General features: G+C 39.6%; 1 protein-coding gene across 1 annotated transcript; it reads right to left on the reverse strand.

Moving 5' to 3' along the window:
• Positions 1 to 628: 628 nt before the first annotated feature.
• LOC145764582 (uncharacterized) lies at positions 629 to 19,296 on the reverse strand. Its single transcript, XM_082576212.1, has 26 exons — positions 19,221 to 19,296; positions 18,388 to 18,542; positions 18,089 to 18,200; positions 17,652 to 17,778; positions 17,153 to 17,289; positions 16,473 to 16,644; positions 15,624 to 15,786; positions 15,251 to 15,409; positions 14,708 to 14,846; positions 14,381 to 14,561; positions 14,041 to 14,215; positions 13,418 to 13,618; positions 12,341 to 12,502; positions 12,047 to 12,256; positions 11,225 to 11,323; positions 10,432 to 10,508; positions 10,149 to 10,314; positions 7,870 to 7,968; positions 7,569 to 7,690; positions 7,231 to 7,354; positions 6,751 to 6,906; positions 5,813 to 5,988; positions 1,847 to 2,036; positions 1,445 to 1,611; positions 1,281 to 1,361; positions 629 to 765 (listed from the first exon to the last, which is right to left on the reverse strand). Exons 1-26 carry the CDS (start codon positions 19,288 to 19,290, stop codon positions 729 to 731), a joined length of 3,657 nt encoding a protein of 1,218 aa, XP_082432338.1. The 5' UTR covers positions 19,291 to 19,296; the 3' UTR covers positions 629 to 728.
• Between the last annotated feature and the right edge of the window lie 3,313 nt (positions 19,297 to 22,609).

Here is a 22,609-nt window from a genome sequence, read left to right on the forward strand (position 1 = left end):
ATTATTGGTGTGAATCGTTCCTCTCTTGAGAGGCACTTGAAGACATGTCAACACAAGATGCTGTCAAAGTGTTTCATTAACGCTATTCCTAAAATACTGTCACATTTTTTGCTACATGTTGCAAGCTGTGGAGTCGGAAAAAAATTATACGACTCCGACTTTTTGATTTATATCCGACCGACTTCGACTCCAGTGTTGCCACTATTTGAATTTTCGTCCTTTTTCATTTTTAAAAAGTAGTTTCACTTAGGCTACGTTCCGATCGAAAGTGAAATGGCAACTTTTACACAAACTGGCAAGAACAAACACTTCTATTTTCTGATAAACGTTTCAGAGCGCAGTACGGCGTTTCAGAGCGCAGTGCGGAAAACAAGAAAAAATATTTTGAAATTTTGGTAATTTTGTTTTGAGTCCGACTCTGGACACAAAAAATCCGATTTCACAATCCTGGTTGTTATTTCAATCATTGTGTGACGTATGGGCCCACATAGGTCGAAGTAGTGCCGCTACCAATCAGAGGTTAATGTCTAGCTTCGGTTCTTTTCGAGGTTAATTTAAAAGTTCTGTCGTACTCGTTTTGTCATCGAACCTTTATTTGAATTGAATTCCGGCTAAACATTTTTGCGATTACTCTTTTTATGAAACAATAAACGATCTTTGCTACTGCTTTACAATATTCAACAATCAGATGCTTATTTCAGCTTGTTTATTTGATCCAAACATGCTTGTCAATCTTTCCTTTCTGCTTTCATCTTTTCCACATATCTGAAAAACATTTCTTACTTTGATTAACTCAACTCTAACATGATTGAATATTGGTGCCAGAATCGACAAAGCTTCTGGTAGTTTCGCATACTTGTAGAGGCTTTGAACCACTGACACAGGACCGGTTACCGAGATTGACAGAATAAAGTTTCCGATTGTTGAGGTCTTGTCTGTAAACTACTTCGTATACTAGATGGCGCTGAAGAAAAGTTGCCCATGGCGAGAGTTGAAGAACAATCTCAATATTTTGTATCAGAGAAAGCATAGACGTCAGCAATCGTGGCAGCATAGTTACGTCACACAGAAAGCCGCGCCTGGTTGGGAATGTCACAAAATTACCCACTTGTCAGTTATACAATGTGATACACTGCGCTGTATCCGTGGTGTTGCTCTGAGTGCTTTCCAAAGCAATGACAGTGCAGCCTCTCCGTCAAACGCTCGATATGCAGTGATTGTTAATCAATACGCAAACGTGACGTCATCACGTTTCACGTCACTACATTACATCACCGTACCTCTCCATTGTCGCACCATCAGGCTGCACAGGATAGTCGCTCCAGGACTTTACTTTCACATAAACTTTGATGCTTGAAAATCTATAAAATATTCAATTGAATTGTGATGCAATCTTGCGATCTGTCAACTATTGGGCGGGATGCGAACTCAGGCGTGAACTCACTTGGTGTAATCCAAGTCCTGGCAGTTGGTCCCGGATACGATCTGGTTCGGGTCCAGGGTGCAGACAAGATCATCATTTCGGGGTACAGTTATGACGTAGCTGGCGTAGGGACTCTTGCATGGCTTGGACCCAAAAAAGTCGTTGGAATTTTCACAAAATCGAGATTCCTGGCAGAAAAATAAAAACATAAAGTTGCCATGGTAACACAGAACGAAAACGACCACATCACACACGGGAGAGTTGACATAGAATTGTGCAATAAAATTTACACTAAGCAGGCATTTAATTTTATGAAAAACCAAAGAGAAACATATCGCCTGACAGCATAAACACGCAAGCTTTAGTGACGTAACAGGATACGTTTTATGCCGTGACAAGACATATCTTAAACCACGTGACTACCGGTCTCAGGAATTTTGCTTCAAGTGCGGGATCTTGCGATGACGTGACTGGGTTCGAAGAGTCAAAGGACATAACATGACCTCCATCCACGTTTTCAGGAGTTTGTTGGAGGAGCTCCACGTACTGTGTCCCATCGCTCATGGGAAGGAGAAAGGAGGAATCTCCCATGTGGGCCACTTTCGTGTAGATGCTGAGGACATAAATTATCGGCAGATTGTAAGAATCTTGATCCTCGGATTGAGAATGCTTCTCTGAGAGCTTAATCCTGGTAATTTCGCATCCTTGTAGAGTTTAAATCACTGACCACAGCGATCTAGCCTACTGTAGTCTACAATATATACACATGGGTTTGACAGCTTGCAAACTAGAGGCCTGCCTGAAGGCTGATGTAATTTCGATTTTGAACTTTAAGCTAAATTTACATTATATCCTTTTGAAAATAGTTTTGAAAATTCAAATTGCCAAATTTGATCACTGAATCCCGAAACACTGCAACACTCTTAATGTTGTGTTGAAAAGGTAGGCACTGTCAGGGTTGCCAGATGGCCTTTTTTTAGGCCAAATTCCAGAAAACTGGCCTTTTTAAATTGCAGTTGGCCTAAAAAAATGATGAAAATAAGGCCAGAAAATCTGGCCTTATTTGGCCCTTTTTATAGCTGCAAATTTTAACCGGTTTAAAAAGTATTATTTTAAGGAAATTCAATTTCAATTGGATTATAAAGTAGGCCTATCACTTTTTTTCACATGTGCTGTTGATGCAAAATAAAAGAACTTCTCTCTCTCACTTATCATCACTTAGAGCCTGACCTATATTCGTTTTAATTTTAATTAGTGAGTAGAGACATAGGTAGAGAGTAGAGAATGTGTTAGCGGTGGACAGGGCGGTTCTATTAAGTTGCACCATGGCCACCTGGAGATGCGGCCTGATTTGTCACATTTTGCAGATTTTGATTACAGCTACTGCTAGTGCTTGATTGACATTTTTTGAGATGTTTTTACTTTTTGCGGTTTCCTAATGACATAAAACTTTTTTGTTGCCTTGGAGAAGTAGTAGCAAATGAGAAAAAGTAAGTTGAAAAACGCAAAATCAGACTGTTATTGAAAATTAACAGTCTGACTAAAAGTTTCGAAATCAAATTTACTTTGTTTTTCAACATGTGAGTATGTTAAAACCTATTGTGTCATCTGGGGAAAAGAACAAAGAAAGCGTAAAAATCTAATTTTTAGAAAAATTTATTTAAACGTTCGCCCAAAGTTCGAAAGACCTGGAAATTTCTGCAAAATGTGACCAATCAGGCCGTATCTTTAGGTGGCCATGGTTGCACCTGCCGTAAACCGTAAGGCGTAAAATATAAACTTGCCTTGTTTGTTAATGTGATGTGTTTGCATTCCATTTGTGCAATTTTGTCGTATTTTGTTTGCTGCTAAATAATTTCAAAACCGAGTATTAGTTTTAGTTCTTATGACATCTTAAACGTATTGATTTCGTACTGGGTTGGTTTGTGAATAAGTTTATCATAAAAGCCTAGACAACACATTTCACTGATTGTTGAACACTCCACGTTTACTTCTGATCCGGTTTGCAATACGCAAAATGCTACAGAACGACAGGGAATCTTTGCATTCGTTTATTTTTGATTTTTTAGATTCGTGGTTTTAAACTTCTATACATCAAATAAGTTTTGATGTGAGTGTAGGCTATATTTTATATTGTTATTGCAAAATTGAATTTTATACATTCTTTAGTTGATACAAGCAGTGTTTTATTTTAATAATTCTTCTGTAGTCATGTATAGCACTGAAAAGAGTTTCCAATCATGTAGTTGTAGATATCCCTGGTAAATATACTCAATAAGACAAATTCATGCTTATTGCTTAGCTAGATGTTCCGAATAGCACTGTTCAGTGTTCATGAATTGAAGTAGTAAAGGTTTCTAGTTTATCTGCTACTACAGTAATTTTTCATTAATCAAATTATGCAAACGAACCGGTCATTATGCTCTAACAGTGCTAAATTATTATCTGTCATATTTGATCGTAAAATGGCATTTTTAAAAAATTATTTCAATTATAAGTTGTTAGCGTTTATTTAGCTTTAGAAGTAAATAAAAAATTTGGCCTTATTTTATAATGGATTTGGCCTTACTATAGCTTAAGTATCTGGCAACCCTGGGCACTGTTACATATTACACTGCCAGAAGAGGTAACCGCAACCATGCGTATCGTATATGACATTACTGGTGTTTTAGTCACAACTTTTCTCATAAACTCCATTGTTTGCAGTCACTACGATTCTTCTTGCACTCAGTTCAGTTGAAGAAAAAATAGTATTAGCAGAGGGTGGGAATCGAACCCATGCAATCGAAATTACTACTCCTCTGCCCTAACCATTAGGCAACGTTGGTTGTGGCGATGCATTCAGTTAAATTTCTTTGTATCAAAATCTTTCGATAAAGACGACCAGATAATCAGGTGTTGAGTCATGTCACCCATGATAGCGCTACCAACATCAGCGATGTCGTATGTCACGCATGGTTGCGGTTGCCTTTTCGGGCAATGTAATACGTAAAAGTGCCTACCTGTTGAAAAAATACAACTTTTTCCTACTACCAGTGTTGCCAGACGTTTTTTGGATTTACTCTGAAATTGTTTCGAAACAAAAGGAAATTAAGAAAAGCAATTTTGCCTTGAAATGAAAACTCTGAATGAATTTCGTTTCTCAATGGGATTAAAAACGCTGTTTCAAATATTTTCATTACTATAGCACAGGGGTGGGGAACCTTTTTAGTATTGCGGGCCACATAACACAGGCGGCCAGTGAAAATTTCGAAATTTTATTTACAGATAAAAAATGCAGCAAAGTAGACAATGATTTCTTTTACTTTCACAGCTAGTGGGATGGCTGAAAGTTTTTATTTTTGGTGAGTCGTGTGATGTCTGCTGACACGGAAGATGTTGCAACTCTTAACTGCATCTCCACGTTTTTATCAGTCAGTCTGGAGCGAAGCCGACTTTTTGTTAGATTCAATTTGGAAAAAACTGCTCGCAACAATAGGTGCTTCCAAACAGAGTCACATATTTCAAAGCATGTTTCCGCATGACTGGAAAACCATCAGCATTTATGTAGCGTTGATAAAAGTTGAGCAGTGGAATGTTTTGGTACATCGCTTTCAACGTACCGTCACACTGTGAGCTATACTATTTCATGTTGGAAGTTACTAGGAACATCAGTTGCAACCACATTGAAAGAAGACTAGGAGAGGCAAAGATATCTAACTCCATTTCTTTACTTTTTATGTCAAAAAATCTTGCATTAAATGACTCCATAAGATTGACACATAGCCTACATGGGCATTGGGCATATTTGGCTGTTGTAGAAGGCTTTTGGGAAATGTGCGGTGTTATTTTTTTCAAGATGATTTCACTTTTGCAAACAAGCGCGAGTTCAAAAGCTGACTCGGTCCCTGCAACTTGACGTTGAGCTCGGAGAGGTCAGGTCCAAATTTAGAGGGGGGTAGAGGGTGCAGGTGCTCCGGGCTCCCCCGAATTTTTAAGGGCCCCTACATGAAAAAAAATGTAATTTTGTACTGTTTTTTTTTTCTTTTTTTTCCTTTTTTTTCCTTTGAAGTTTTTGCAAAATGCTATGCAGTGCTGGATTAATGCTATTGTAGACTTAAAGATGTTTTTTCGCGCCATGGGCGCGAAAAAATTATTTTGCACGGAGGCCCCCGATCTAAAAGTGCCCCGGGCCCCCCATCAGCTAAATCCGGCCCTGAGAGAGGTGCTTGTTTGTTTCAATATATTTTTTGTAAAGAAATTTTGACGCGGGCCACATGGAACAGTCACTCGGGCCGCATTTGGCACGCTGGCGGCAGGTTCCCCACCCCTGATATAGCACGAGTTCAAATGTTTTTATGTTTGGTCAAGTGAATTATTATTAATACTTTTAGACACTGATCAACCCACGTGTTTGGGACTGTCGACGCCTGCGCATCTCCGCTCAGTTCAACGTATAGCGCTATCAAGCGGCCATTGTAGCAGTCCTCACATCCAGACGACGTGACGTCATTGGGGTCAAGTTCAAGACCGAGAGTGAACTGACCTTCCATCCGCAACGATTCGAATAATTCCGGATAGGAACTCTGAACATTGACATGAATCTATCAATCAATCTAAGGATCCATCAATCAATGGAGAAATCCGTCAATCAATCAATAAATTCATCAATCAATCAAAGGATCCATCAATCAATTGAAGGATCCATCAATCAATCGAAGAATTTATCAATCAATGGAGAAATCCGTCAATCCATCAATAAATTCATCAATCAATCGAAGGATCCATCAATCAATAGAGGAATCCATTAAATAATCGAAGGATCCATCAATCAATAGAGAAATCCATCAATCAATGGAGAAATCCGTCAATCCATCAATAAATTCATCAATCAATCGAAGGATCCATCAATCAATAGAGGAATCCATCAAATAATCGAAGGATCCATCAATCAATAGAGAAATCCATCAATTAATCAAAAAATCCATTAATCAATAGAAAGATTTATCAATCAGAGATGACATGGAGGAACATATTCCAGACCACGCTATCTGTCATGCGCCGAATGGTGTGCGTGGTCTGCGGGATCTGGATGAAGAATTAATTCATTGAATGCTCGACACCTGGTAAAATATTTAGCCGGAGTCACTGCAACTGCTTCGGAGTGGCACGGTAAAAGGCAGAGCCTTTGACCCTTGTAATGGAGAAAAGGAGAGGTTTAAATAAAAAAATGAAGAGGATATTTTTCATTCATTCATCAACTAGGCCTACTATCCTCCCTTTAAATGATGTTTTATTTCGTTGGCATCAATTAATCTTTGAAAGTGAAATCTACCCAATGATTTTACCTCCTCAAACTCCCACATGGTATTGAAAGAATGGGATGAAGGCCCTGCTGATGAGGATATCAGATTGAGGAACACGTCTTTTTCATCCTCTAACTCCTGACGAATCAACTCCAACTCGAACATTCCTTCCAAGGAGCCGAGGTTTGTCGTCATCACCTTTGATAACACATTAATGTTGGTATTGGAATAACTTCCAGAGGCAGCGCGATTTTTTATGTTTAAGCTTCCAGCTGCCTTATTGGGCAAACATGTAGAACACGCAGCTTGAGATCAAGTCTTTCCTTAACTTCAAAACATTTGCCTGACCATTTGTTTGATGAGTCAAGGCATAACATTTTTTAAGCATGACTCATTTTTTTCCACGACTTCCGATTCCTGGATCTTCATCCTGGCCATGTTTGTTACTAGCCACTGGTTATGTGACGTAATAAAACAAAACATCGAGAGACGAACTCCCCATGTCGCTAGACTCAAACATACCTTATCTCCGAAAAAGTTGTTGTATTTATCAAGTACATTGAAGTTCCATAGGCAAGAGAACTGATATGCCTTTGATAGCTCATAAACGGATCTCATGATGGTGTTTTCTTGCTCCTGGTACATGCTGAAACATAATCCGGCGTAAGAAGGCTGGGAATTGATCTATTATTACACATTTTTTGCCGAAAATATTAAACAATGAATATCCAGAAAGTTTTCTGCAAAACTGATCAATATCCATTAAATATTAAGCAATTAAGTATGAAGCAATTTTAGTTTCAAGTTTTTCTTGAATTGTGTTAACTACAAATAATTATAAATTTTCATCCGGTTCTCACTTGAATAACAAGTCCGTGAAAGACATCTTCACTCCGATGGAGATACTGCTTCCAGTCTCTTCAACTGCTGCATCCACCGATGCTTGGGTCTCAGCTAGAAGATCACGATTATATGCAATTTCCTGGAAACAAAACGATGGGCGATTTCTCTATTCAAATAAATTTTTCATAGCATGCCAATTGAAATTATTGAAAAGTCAAAAATACAAAACTTTGTATCAAGAGAAACATAAAAGTTCGCTGTACTCAGTTTATAGCAACAATGTGATTACTTCAGCACAACAGAAATCCTTCCACACACCTTGAGCTGGACATCGATGTTCATTATCCTGTCAATGAGCACGATCCTCAGCGCGGCATCGCGGTAAAAATCGTTGATCACGCGTTCCAAGTTCTTCACCTGAGAAGAGTTCGTTGTTAAATGAATTCTTTAGTAAGTCAAAGTGCAGAAATGCTGCAACTTCCTGAGTAATGTTAAAGATGTTGACGTTAGTGAATCTTTCAATATACACTGTCAGAATGGAAGAGGCTCACAAGCAGGTCGAATGAGATTCCTGGTGCGGCTCGACGCTGGTTTGACACCGCTCATGAGAGAGGGACAGTGTTATTGCCAAGACACTGAAAGGAAATGTTTAAACGTGGATACAAAGATACTTCCTTGCCTTCCCGTGCACTTAATCTAAGTCTTCAACCACAAGTAAGCATAGTGACCACTTGAGCACGGACGTATTCCCACAAGTGTAAAGAGCCAATGCAAAACATCAAAGAGCTCCATACAATTGAGTCATATTTGGGAAACCAAGATGGAAGATGTCACTAAAGTTACGACTTTGGCAAACTGCTGGATTAACTAAGCGTTTTGACCCCTGCTAAGTAAATCATTGTTAAAATCAATGTCCGCACGCTTGTGTGTAACCGAGTGTCTTTATGCTATCAGCGGTAATCTACATTTCATGCTTGATTGATTCCAGGTAACATGCGTCGTCATTTTTCAACTTCTTTTTTACGTATCAGTCAGCGCTTCCACTTTTGTGGTAATTACCACAATTGTGGAATTTTCATCATGCTTGTGGTAAAAATGTGGTAATGAAAAATTTGTGGTAAAAATGTGGTAATATGGAAATTTTGTGTGGAAATGTTGCCAAAATGTGGAAATTATAAATATTGAAAATTTGACATAAAGTACTATCAATAAATAAGAGCATTTAAACTGTTGTCCTCCAAAATCGAACAGATATGCAAAAAACTATTTATAACAGCATGTGACTAGCATGTTCCGCTGTTTTTGGTTTGATTTTGGAATGCGTCCTGACTTTTGACTTTGAAGGTAGGGTGACCATGTGATCATATTCATAGTCAAGATGTCTTTCAGATTCTAGCAGCGGTGTCAAGTACAGTACTTTGCAGTGGCGTAGCCAGGGGGCGGGGTACAACCCCCCTTTGGCACGCATGTGACATTATGATATTGAGAATGATGCTTTCAGTCTCTATGTCTCTAAAACAAAGTTTGCCTAATTTTAAACGAAACTGCATTAAAAGAGCGAGTTTTGCAAATACTAAACATTCAAATATCTCAGCCAGGAATTAGCAACAAGAAAACATAGACTTAGCTTTATTACCGACAAATGCCCAAGAAAACATGATCTTATTCTTTTGCTATGCCACCAGACAGCACCATTTTACAGGATTATTTATACCCACATTTTTGTTGAAAATGCTCTCAGAATGCACCAAATTTAAAGTAATTTTTCAAAATTTTGTGGGGAGGGCGGGAGGCCCCCCCAGACCCCCCGCCGCTGGGTGTCGTCTTTGGAGAAGAGGCCGGCGGGCGAAGCCCGGCGGCCGTCAAAACTCCCTCTTTCAAAATTCCTGGCTAAGCTACTGGTACTTTGCTTTCTTATTTCGGACGTTCTGTTAATAAACTGAGTAGTTGTTTTAGGCCTTATTTTACACTATATAGTGTAAATATAACCAAATAATAGCGTTGCCGGATAAGGAATTCTGTCGTAATTTGAGAAAAGTTTAAAGCTGTTGAAAACAAAAACTTGCATTTTAGAAAAAATTTTAGTTCTGGGTAAAGATCAAAACCCTAACCTTATTCCTAAGTCTTACCTTAACTCTTACTAACTTTAATCCTAACTCTGACAACACCTGATAGTAACTATGGCAACAAGTGGGTAAAAATAGCCACAGTGTTAATGTAAAAGTAAGTCGAAACACGGTTAAGATCGGGTAAAAAATGTGGTAATCTGAGGACAAATGTGGTAATACAAGTGGTAATCTAGCTTTGTAAAAGTGGAAGCACTGGTATCAGTGTGGGCTGGGGTGGTCACTGCTCATCAAGAAAGGGTAGTTATGATTATCAGGAGAACTCGTTTCTAAGGCAGTAAGTAGACTACAACTTTTTTGGTTGCAGTAAAATAAAGAACAATAGATTCCTGGGCATTGCAGCTTGCTGGTAAGTCACATACTGTAGTGGTAATTTGTTGATGTAAGCTTGCATTCTACTTATGTTAATTCTCAGAATCATTGAAATCGTACTAAATCCTAGTGAAGTCAGAACGCTGTTACGTCACTCACTACGTCACTATCGGGGTTCTCGTACAAGCATTCAAGCTCCTTGTTCAAGACTTCCTTGTTCTTTGCGAGGTCACTCAGCATGATTACTGGCACTGCGGACACGTCCATGGTGGAAAAGTCCAGATCTTCAGGATTAATTTTTTTAAAGTCGTAGCCAAAGTCAAGTCTGTGGAGAAGAAAGAAAGAGAAATGATCTCCAGTCAAACCAGGACTGAGTTTGACAGCAAGCATCCACCAGCGACAAGCTAATCAACAAAGAGATCGATCGCGATAAGCCACCAACCTTTCCTGTAAAGTAGCGGCTGCTTCTTTGATAGTGGGGGCGTCACACTCTGGCTCTCCAAACAAAACATCCAGAACCTTCCCAAAACAAACAATGTGGATTATCGCTGCCAAGTGAACACAATTAACCCAGGGATATGTCCACACAACGTTACAAGCAAACAACTATTTAGGTTTATTAGTAGTAACATTATAAGTAACATTAGTATGCTCATGAGCATTCACGTCGCATAGCTGAGTGTTGGAATTACAATAGGTTTCAAACTAGGATACTGAGTCTAGTAAAAATAAGAAGATAAGGTTCTCATTTTACTGATTCTTCAGCACTAACGAGAATAAAATGAAAGTGGCCAGTTAATTTCTTTCGGCCGCCTTACCTTCAGAAAGTAGTCCCAAACAATTTATTACACCCTGCGTAGAGGAAAATATTATACATGTCACGTGGGTTTGTTACTTCAACAAAGCCCTGGTCTTGGTGCCTGATACAACGCTCGCCATATTCGCAAAGTTGCAATTCTGTATCTTCCCGATACCTGTACCGACCCCGTTACCTGTCGCAATTCCGTGACCTGTACGGTACCTCCCTGTTACCTATAACTACCCGTTACATGTACCTCCTCGTTACCTGCACCGACCCATTACCCGTACCCCTCCGTTATCTGTACCGACTCCGCTATCTGTACCGACCCAATTCCTCGTTACCTGTATTTCCCTCTTACCTGCCCCGACCCGTAACCTGCACCTCCTTGTTATTTATACCGACCCCGTTCCCAGTTACCTGCACCGACCCTTACCTGTACCGCTCCGGTGAACGCTGCAGCTGGATCAAGAAAGATGAGACCCTCCACGAAACCAGCGATTCCTCCGATGAGAGCGGGGACGGTGTCATGTAGCTGAAGTTCACAAATAAATAGATGTGAAAATATAGTTTCATGACAAAGCGCAAATAGCAAAAAGAATGTATTTAACTTTGCTGGTTGTAAAGAACGTTGTGTTTGTATTTTCCATTGGCATTAAATCTAAACGCAACTATCCATTCAGTTGGCAAAATCAACCTAGTGGGAGAAATCTTTTAACGTAGTCAACTCATCACACATTTTCAAATTTTGAGTAAGATGTTTGAGTGATATTTTGATTGAGATCAAATAAACAAAATATTTGTGGAGTACAAAAACACAGCGTAAGAGTCTTCTTGGATGTTCTGTATCTGCACACAAGAACCCCGGTAGTGCTCTAGCGAACATGGCCAGTTAGGGCATCTATTGTACATTAAATAAATAACTATTTAAGCATCTCTAGTAAGTATAAATCTTAGAACCAGTTGGGTCATGGCTTCTCTAGACTTGCTTCATCGTGGCCGCCTGCTCCCAAGTGTTGGAGGCTTTTGTGCAAATATCTTGCGTTGGGGCTTGGCAGAGAGTGCTACCTCTGAGTGTGGTAAAGTGCAGACGCCAGTCCGTATAATTGAGGATTGCCCGCTGTACAAACCTTCCCATTTTGTGGATGGCCTAGTCTCCATTGACGACGACAGCATGCAGGGGTTAACCGACGTGTGCATAAATATTTAGCTACAATACGAGAGAAGACCTCGTGGTAACAGTGCAATGAAATTTCACCTTGTCTTGCACGATGGCCAGCGGGACCAGGATATTGATTTGCAACACTTCGCTCTTCATGCCGCGTTCCAGCTGTCTGAGCGACTTGGCGTACAGATTCTTGGCACTCTTCAGCTCGACTTCATTGTTAGCCAACTCCCTGTCCTCGGTACTGATGGCGAGGGAAATCACCGACTGCATTGTGGAGCTCACAGTCGTGATGTCTTGAATCTGCGCATAAAACTATTTCCCATGAAACACCTCCACAAAATACGCTGTATGCGCATGCGCAATAACCACACACGATGACGTCACCTCGTCCATGACGCTGTTGTAGGCGTCTTCATAAACCTTCCCAGCCTCCAGCAAGGAGTCGCTTCTGGCGCTCAGGTAGCTCCAGTCGAGATCCGGGGCGTATTGGTCGGTGTTGCCGTAATAATCGAATCCCTCGTTGATCATCGTCACGCGGGTGGATACCTGCAAGTGACGTCGCTGATCAGTTGCGACCAATCCAAGGCTTCATATATACAGTACATGATGTTCATAAATGTTACTTCATAAAAATGATACTTGATACAATTACAGAAAAACTGACGTGGCTAAGTCATGCGCCACCTTTTGTTAGGTGACTTAACAATCGACTGGCGCAACACTTATTGAAATAGAAATTGTGAAAAGTTCTATTTGAATAAGTGTTGCCCCTGATGATTGCACGGAGCATGAAACCTTAATGCGCATAACCTAGCCAGTTTAAATTTTTTGGAATTGTATTATCTCTGCTAGGTGCGTTGAACACTTTGTGTGCAATTGCTGCAATTATCTTTGGGATATGGTACTTCATATACACATGATACAATTCCCCCAGATTGCTTAGTTGGATAAGCCCCAGACTTTATACAGTGCACAAAGAAACCTCAAAATCAAGCGACACTTGTTCGGCTCTCGGGGTGTGCGCTTGAGCAACGCATTTCAAGAACTGTTCTCCATTCAGGGCACGTAGTGGATGGAATGGCTCACTGACAACACTTCAACAATCGCAAACTTCACTCTGTCAATCTTGGTAATGGGCTTGTGCCAGTGGTTTAAAGCCTCTGCATGTTATGCGAAACTGCCAGGAATATAACTTATCAGTGGCTTTCTCAGTCCGAGGATAAAGATTCTAAACCAATGAAACCAAACCATGATACTTCAAATATGCATGTTCGTAATGCACTGCACTGTTCGTAATGCACTGTGTATACTATAGAGTGCATAACAAATGGTCAAAGTATTTACCAAATTTTTCGAGAGGAAATCCGCTGGGCAAATTTTGAGAGAATTAGTGGACCAGCTACGTCAACTAAAAAACGCGGAAAACAGCGAACGACGCTAATTGCATCACATTGTGATCACCTGCTGATGCAGAGCGGTGCTTGAATCCGTGACGGAAAGAATAAAGTTGAACGCATCCAGTGCCTCATCATTGTCGTTCCTCTGGAACAGAGATTCCGCATGACGACGAATCACTTCCAACAATTCCAGATCGTTTTCGAACCAGGTTTTAACCGATGCTGTGCTTCTCATTGTGCTCTTCTCTATTTCTCCAACATCTCCCTGCAAAGCACAATAGCTATCTAAAAAAATGACAAAACGGATCTTTTTTTATAATAAGTTTCTACTCCTCACGCTTAAACATGGAAGTTAAGGATAATTCCACCAAATAAACAATAAATTAGGAACCTGATGATTGAAATCAACCTCCTCTACTCATCATTATCGTTTATTCCATTTCATTTAAATAAAACACAAGCTTTCCGTTTATTTTAAGTGTTATATTGTTCAACATGAAAGAGTGGATGCAATATATAAAAGCAAGTTAACTTCCAGACCGACAGAAAGCGGCGTAAATTTGCAAATCCAAATGCATCGATTGAAAATATGTGACCAAACAAGCAACTCAGACAAATAGACGTTATTTGTTATTGGTGCGATGAAAAAACGCCTCTGATTAATTTCTTTATATATAAACCACTAACCATGAAAGAAGCAGGATACTGCTGAAAACCATCCAATCCTGGAAGTCCGTTAATCCCAGGATCTCCACGGTCTTGCCCACAGTCAGGATCACTGTTACATTCTGGCCAGCAGATGATGATAATGCACATCAACCAGGCGTGACAAACTCTTCCGCAACCTCCAACGCCTCCATATCTGAGGAAGGGCAAGGGCATCTTGAATAATATTCTTGCCCAATAAAAAAAAGCACCTTGTACGAAATCTTTTTAAATCATAATAGAGCTTTGTATGACATCTTGTTGAATCACAAGAGGATCTTGTTTCAATCACAAGTCTAAATCTCAAGTTCTAATCACTCACCCTCCTCTTCCTCCAAATCCGTGCTCCGTAGGAATTCCTCCTGTTCCTGGGATCTGCTTCAAGTTTACATATCCAGAGAGATTTTCCGTGTACAGAGTAAGTGAGCTAGATTTTCCGCCGGAGCCTGGTGTTCCTGCTTTAAAAGCATCTGCTCCGTGTCCTCCATTGGGTCCGGGATATCCTGAAAATCAACACATCATCCGTGTAGGAGATGGATTGGTAGAAGTCCATCGTAAGAGTTGCACAATAATCATAAATCTCTGATCGTGATATTAATCTTTATCCAAAGTTCCATATAAGCCATGAAAGAAAATTTATGCTTCAAACCTTTATAGTTTTTCTCTCCAAAAAGATCGCCACATTTATCATCGCAGGTTTGTGAGCTGGTCAGACCGGCAGTCTCCCAAGTGTTGTCCACTCCTGCTTCCCCATCACCTCCAGCTTCAGGAGCATTTCCGCTTGATCCCTATTTTGCATTAGTGGTTTTGCGACGTTGAAACTGCATTTAATTATCTCTCAGGACAACATCAACATAAATTGATTAGCTAACCAGTGGTACTCAACCGGGGGAGTTCCCAACTAGGGGGTAATTTTTCAATTTGCAGAGGGAATTTGGTTTTAGAATTAAGCTGTGACAATGCAAACAAAAATACAATTATTTTACTATTCCTGAGACTACACTGCACGAACTACACTGAGAAGCTACTTAAAAGTTGTCAGTCTTTCTTGTCTTATAAAAAAAAAAAACGCAAATATTTCGCTTCATACGGTGGACAGAGGATGGTACAGAAAGATAGTAATCAGATTTTGACAAGCATCATCTTTTCATGTGAAGAACAAACTAAATAAAAGGGGTCAAGCGAATCGAACCTGAGATGTAATGTTTACGTTTCCTATGATTTCGTGCAAATATATTTCCACTTTGGGACTGCTAACTCCAGACTTGCCGTCCTTTCCATCTTTCATCATTTGAGCCTTGGACAGATAGTAACATTTTGCTCCGTCTGTCGTCTCGCACATTTCTGGAGCCTGAAATTGATTTTACATTAACTTGACTCGTGGATGATTACTTTTCTACTGTATTTGCAATATTTTTCGATTTACTTTTCAAATTAATATAAATTATTTTAATTTTTTTTGCAAATTCTTGTTCATCAAGTACCGTCATTATCTCAATATTTCATGGAAGAATTTTAACACTGTTTTGCCCAAGCTCATGCAGTTTTACTACTTCCAAAGTTACCTTTAAGGTCAGAGTCTCCCCGTTTGAAACCAATTGCCTGGCTTTGATCGTTATTTTTTTCAAACCTTGAAGGTCGATGGAGTCGTCCAAATAAACAACATCACCTCGGATGGACACTTGGAGGCGCGTCACGCTAGTTGTAGTTTGTGAAACCGGGAATCGCCTGCGTCACAACATTAGGAGTGTATGGGTGATGGAGTACTGTTTTAATTGTATAATTCTTACGAAATCTTATCGGTTACTGTCCTATAATGTCCTTTGATTGCGAAATCCTTATTAAGTAATTTACTTCTAAAAGAATTTGCATCCGTGCAAGACAAGAAGGTTCTCCGACTAGATCGAGCAGTTTGTCAGGTAGCAGGTTGTTATGACGTCACAAAATGTTTATGGGTGGTAAAACGACCAAAATAATTTCTTATGACGTAGCAGCATCGTATTTTCTCGAAGTTACTGGTCAGAACAAACCGGCTACAATAGTGGCGTAGTTTTCGTAATTATTATTATTGAGATTGAGAATTAAACTGAAGTTGAATTATTGAATACGCGTAGATGAGAGTTGGTGCTATTAGCAGTTGTGACCGAGATTAGAGTTGTATGAGAAGCTGTGAGTGAAGTACGTTGAATCGATTATAAGAGTTACAGGCATTGGAATCTATTGCTGTTCACAGTTGTTTTTAATTATTTGTTGATTATGTTAAAGTCCTTCAAAACTGTTCATTTATCACCTCACAAGTAGAACTATTGGACCATTTATTTGACTGCTTTATCTTGATATCCCAATAAACTACGTCATTAATCTTTTCCAAGTCCCTTTTTAAGGTAATAGATAAAAGGAATCGTGACACTCACCCCTGTGTGTTTTCGATGAGCATTTGTTTCACGGTCGTCATGTGAACTTCCCTCCCCAAAACTTCGAAGGAATCTGTGCTAGGTTCGGACAGTCCAGGGGTGTACACCCACACAGGGTCAGGGATGTTGTATACAGAAGGAACCGGGCTGTCTCCCAGCGCCTCGTCTTGTTCTGTCACAATGATGACGCCATGAAAGTATTGTGACGAGAATGGTCTGCGTCGCTTCATTGATTAATCGTTTAGACAATTCTTATAACTTATTGTTACACTTGCAATGAAAAATATTTCGCAGCATATCTGGAAAGTTTTATCGTTTTACATGTAAACGTAATTGATTTTATTTAAGCGGTGTACACCGGATTAAATGCGCGACAAGCATTAAAGAATACGCGAGTCATTCTTCAAACGGTTTGGTAACCCTTAGCAAGGATGCAATGGAGATATCTAAATCTGCTTCAACGTTACACTACCTAATCATCATCATCAGGTTGATCACGTGTTCAGTGGCGTCAACGATCACATGATCAGTGTGGTGAAAGAATTGTTTAGTGATAAAAACTTTTGTCTATGATTTGTGCCACCGTGACTCATCACATCTCGAATGCCACCGTGACTCATCACATCTCGTGCTTGCAGATGTAATTTTGTCCATCGTGAGTTTGTCACAATCAGACTCACCAACAATGTAGGGCTCCAACACATCTGCGGTCCAGTAGAGGTCCACGCTCTGACTCCATCCCGACCCCTTTGAGTCGGAACGCGTCACTGTGACGTCATATCCGGTTGTGTCAACATTGCTTGTAACAACCGAAAACCTAAATATAAATTATTTTTGCTTCAATTTTTAGATTTGCTTGGTGGAGAATTCCGCTCTTTCGAAGATACGATGAAAGTTCTGCGTTAGTTTTATAAAACGATTTGTTGGCAAATATTATTAATTAGTTAATAATAATGGAAAACCCATTTCAACAAACTACAAAACAAATGATCTTTGAAAACTTATTAAAAATTTGCATGTTTTAAAGCAACAGAAATACACTAAATTGTTTCTATTTCAAACAATAAAAATATGGCACATGTTACAAGCTCAGTATCTTCAAGCTATCCATGATTATCATTACAATGTAGATTGTGTTTCACAATCAAAACATTATTTATCTATCAGCTAAACATTTACTGGTCGGGGTAATCGGGGCTTCCTCTCGCCCAAGCATCAACAATAGGGGTGATGCTGTAGGGGATAGTGAAAGTGATTCGGGTGGTGAGAGTTCCACTACTGGATGGATCCAGCTCGGCATGCATTGCTGCGAAAGTAAATTGCAACAAAATCATAGCGCCATAAAGCGATCATCTACTTTTGATTATGTCGCAACAACTTAGAGCGCACTCGTTCATTTCATTCCAACTTGCCTCACTCATGTTTGAGAAAATGCGCTTGGTTCTATTTCTTGTGAGACTGACTTTACCCAACTTATTTCAAATAGATTTAATAAAAAGTATGTTAGAGGACCACATAAATATTATTTTAAAGATATTTTATTGTCTAAAACTTCAAACCAAAAGCTGCCTCAGTCACAATACGATGACGTCACAATGCAATCACGATGGACAAACCTTCATCTTCCACCTGGGCCTGCCACTCCAAGCTGGGAGTCCAACTCCAACCAGCAAAGGCGTCATAACGCGACACAGTGACGGCAAACCCATTCAGATCCACAGCGGTTACCTGGACAACACAAGCAATTATTGCGTCACCACAAGATGGACGTCATGACTGGCGTGAAGACAAAAGTCGATTATGATGACCACGTAACGCAATGGTTTGGTAAAACACCATTCTTTATGGAGGCTAAATAAAATGATAAACAAACCAGCAAATCCATTATGACACATAATGAGAATCGGTATTATACCTGGGTGCGGAACTGTCCGTCTCCTGTCAATCCATTCCGTACCCAAGTATAAACAACCGGAACTTGCGTAAAAGCGGAAGGAAATGTTTTGAAGGGAACATAAAGAAATGCCGTTGGCGTGTCGGAGACTTCCATGGCAAACGAACCAGATTGTACTGAAAAGAAACATTTTAACTTTACGAGTTCTATTGCTTTGCTTCCAGTTTCATAAGGTTAAAATAAAAAAGACAACAGGAAGTTCCTTGCACATAAACGCCACACACGTCGTTAAAGTTTGATAGGATTTTTATTCATTGTACGATAACCTTATAGCGCATTCTTTGTATAGCTTGGCAGGCCGGGTAGACCAAACTCATGGGGCGGATCTGGCCCGCAGGCGGTAGCTTGGTGACCCCTGTCATAGATGAGTCCAATATTCAAAGTTACTTTGCATAATATAATTCTAGTGAGTGTAAAGTTCCACATTCAATAAATAGGTTAGCTTGCTTTGACGGGTCATACAAATGAAAGTTTAAACGTAGTAGCCTACTGAATTTATGCCAAACATAGCATAGGTTGAGAAAATGTAGAAGCGACAAAACGCGGACGTTATAACGTGCATGATGCCAAAGCAGGACAATCAGTTTAAAATATGGCACCGTCGCAAAAATTAGACATTATTAATGTAGAGTCATCATAATGTAACGTCATAATAATGTGCTTAGGCTGTGCCTCTATACGGCTGCACTGACATTGCTTGCTTTGTAAAACGCTGAGGAGCAACCTGAGGAGCAACGTATATCTGCGATGGATACAGCGCTACAGAAAAACACACAGGATTCCAACAATCTTACCTGTAACGTCAGAAGCGCGAGCGACTGCCGCTGCGACGCCTACAACGTAACAAAATGTTAGTAGCTTCATTTCGATTTCAAATGAATCCCAACACGCTTCCATCCACATTTATTGCGTTGATAATAATAGAAATGTGATGACACCTGGCAAGGCTCACACGCTTGAAGCCAGCTTGTTATATCACAGGCAGCAAATAAGTTGTTGTTTTAATACTTGGCAATATCTACAGACGTTGAATCAATGTAAAAATTGTTGATTAACTACTTGAAATGAACAATGTGTGCAAGCTACGGCAGCGCACAATGGCGTGATGGGGAAGAAAAGTGGCGTGATATGTAAACTCTGTCGGAAAATGATCTTTTGTGGATCTGAATTCCTTGGCTTCTGTCAATTCCTGTGCATTTGGCTTCCTACATTGATGTTAGGTATAGGAGAAGGTATACTTAATTCTAAGGAATTTTTATCATTGTACATTTTCTTAGAAAATAGTTAGTCTACATAATGCCATAGGTTTATGGCATGAAAACTATGAACTGCGAACAAAGGCGGTTTTTCAGGTTCCCTGGCTTTGGGTTTTGTTGCAAGGCATCACAATTTCATTTAGGCTTTTTTTTGTGTCAAATATTTTTTTTTTGTGAAATTGAGGAGAAGCGATTCCAATCAAGTTGCATTTTGATGAGCAACCTAAACAAAAAATTCCTAAAAACATACTTGTGATAATGTAAATAATCAACTCGAAACACTATTTCAAACAATGCCAGCGATGATTATAAATATGCACTGGCAACGTTGCCACAACTACCAATCTATTAACAGTCACAGTAGCGTAGCCAGGAATTTTGAAAGGGGGGGGGTTTTGACAACCCAGCGGCGGGGGGTCTGGGGGGCCTCTCCTAGAAAATTCTGAAAAATTACTTTGAATTTGGTGCATTCTGAGAGCATTTTCAAGAAAAATGTAGGTATGAATATTCCTGCAAAATGGTGCTGTCCGATGGCATAGCAAAAGGATAAGATCATGTTTTCTTCGGTATTTTTCGAAAGTAAAGCTAAGTCTCTATGGTTTCTTGTTGCTAATGCCTGGCTGAAATGTTGGAATGTTTGGTATTGGCAAAACTCGCTCGTTTAATGCAGTTTTGTTTAAAATTAGGCAATTTTTTTTAGACTGAAAGCATCATTCTCAAGCATAAAGAGACTGAAAGCATCATTCTCAATATCGTGACGTCACACGCGTGCCAAAGGGGGGGTTGTATCCCCCAAAACCCCCCCTTGGCTACGCCACTGAACACTCATGTTAACCGTGTAAATAACCTGATAAAAGCTAGCCTAGCCGTAGGAGATGTGGGGCAGGGGGCGGTCACTCGCCACTGAAAAAAAAACGTCGCAAATTTGGGGGAAAATGTCAAGTTATTTGGGCGAATCAATCTTACCATGATGTTTCGACGTTTCACCAGTTTACAAACTTTACAAACCGGTAATCGATATAATCTATATGCAGGGTTGGAAGTAACGACTAGTTGTCACTATTCGATAGCGTTATTTGTTGCTTTCTGAATATCGAATACTTACACCCATTCCTTTTAAAGATAAATATCGAATGCGCGTTATTCACTGCTTTTTTATGCAAGCAACGAAATCATTATTCGTTTTTCACTAATCGATAAAGAGCTGCTGAATCATTTTTTGTTGTTCACTTACTTCGTCGTCAAAACGAATTTACGAGATTTAGTTTTCGGATTACTATCCGACCTAGTTCCCTTCCGGTTTTCGAACTTTAAAGGATTAAGGAAAATTTTGCGGCAACACAGTTCAAAAAAACCATGCCTGTGAGAGCCGTTAACAGTATTGCAAACCTTGCGGTTTTCCCGCAAGTTTGGGATTGTTTTTTTTTTCGAGTTTTGGTACCTTTTTTTGAGTTTGCGGGTTGCTTGTTTTTGGGCTTTTTTTGGCCAGTCAATTTTTAGTAATTGCTATTCGTTGCTTTTTTTTAAGTATCGATAGCGGAAAGTCATTGCTTTTTTGGGCACTATCGAATAGTGAAATAGTCATTGCTTTTTGACTAACGACTTCCAACCCTGTCTATATGAGATACTTTGATATTTCAAATAAATGTAACATGTATTATTATCTATTTTAGAAGCAATTGCGTGTGGTCTTCATATTGTCTATAATCGTACCGTACTATTCTTGTAACAGACGAAATAAAAGTTTTTCCTTCCCTCTCGAATAAAATAGCACCATAGCAATCTAGATACCAAAACAGACAGGAAGCAGCGAAAGAGTATATCTGTCATCGAGTCAGCTGCTTCCCTGTTCTGTGACAAATGTCAAGCATCGGCAAATTACGTTGAAACAAGACCGACAAAGAAAAATAATTTGAATTAAAATGAAAAAAATAAAAATAGAAGTCATGTGCTGCTGTGATCCTCAAGTGAAGTCCATAAACGATATTGGCGGAAAAAAGAGAAGACTTGGACATAGGCTAATCGACATTGAAAAAGTAGAGAATAGCGCTATCGAACAGCGATTTGGAACCGATACTTGCAACCCTGACTTACGACACGTAGTTTTACGTCTTTTTAGCGTTGTAGCCTGCATATGTTGCATGTCACAGTGCTTTTGTACATCGTGATTGCAAGCGTCGCTCAGGGCATTCCTATCAACTTTGGAAACTCCTTACCAACACGTGTGGCATTGAAATTTCATTAATATGATTTTTTCTCAGTCATTCAGTACTATTTTTTTACAAGTATCGTCAAGCGATTACGTTTGAACTGAATGAAAAATTATGTAGTAGGCTATATAGGCCTGTAACAGAAGTGGCTAAGCTAACATTCTGTATACATAGATAGAGCACTACTGTTGTTTCTCCAAAAAGGTTTCTTTATTGATTACCCAGCATACAAGTCGATGTCATCAGATAGCCGAGACAAGGACGTGCTATCCCAAGTTGTGTCAATTTGAAAAGGAACGAATATTGCCATGCTAGCGTGTTTTATCACCAAATATTCATACGCGGGTTGCCAGGCGCAAAGCTAATTAAATAATAATTGAAACTTGAAAGGGCTAAACAGTAGAATTATGAGAACGTTGGACTGCACTGCAGAATAATGGCTGGTGACGAATATAAGACAGCAGTCGGTACATACGTTGGCCCCAGTCAAAACGACATTGATACGTAGGAGACATGTCGTGAATGACGAAAACAGTAAGTTATGATTTAGGGTTAGAAACTGAAATTGAATACTAGGGCGCAATTGTAATTGAAAATGCAATGATAGTAAAATTTACAAGTGTGGTGGACAAATTAAGTAGGCTACACAAGCAGGTAAGCGTTCATGGCTGTCCATGTGCTGCCTCCGAAGAGATAGGACCCGACACCCATGGAAGC

This window comes from Aplidium turbinatum, chromosome 2, assembly GCF_918807975.1.
Source record: "Aplidium turbinatum chromosome 2, kaAplTurb1.1, whole genome shotgun sequence".
Taxonomy (NCBI): domain Eukaryota; kingdom Metazoa; phylum Chordata; class Ascidiacea; order Aplousobranchia; family Polyclinidae; genus Aplidium; species Aplidium turbinatum.

What these genes read in the sequence shown, in the direction of transcription:
- LOC145764582 (XM_082576212.1), bottom strand. Translation starts at nt 19,290, where the DNA reads ATGAAGCTACTAACATTTTGTTACGTTGTAGGCGTCGCAGCGGCAGTC. An exon ending in CGTTCACCGGAGCGGTACAG is followed by an intron (nt 10,509 to 11,224) that starts GTAAGGGTCGGT and finishes TGTTTTGGGAAG; the next exon opens with GTTCTGGATGTTTTGTTTGG. An exon ending in TTCACGGACTTGTTATTCAA is followed by an intron (nt 7,355 to 7,568) that starts GTGAGAACCGGA and finishes ATTATGTTTCAG; the next exon opens with CATGTACCAGGAGCAAGAAA.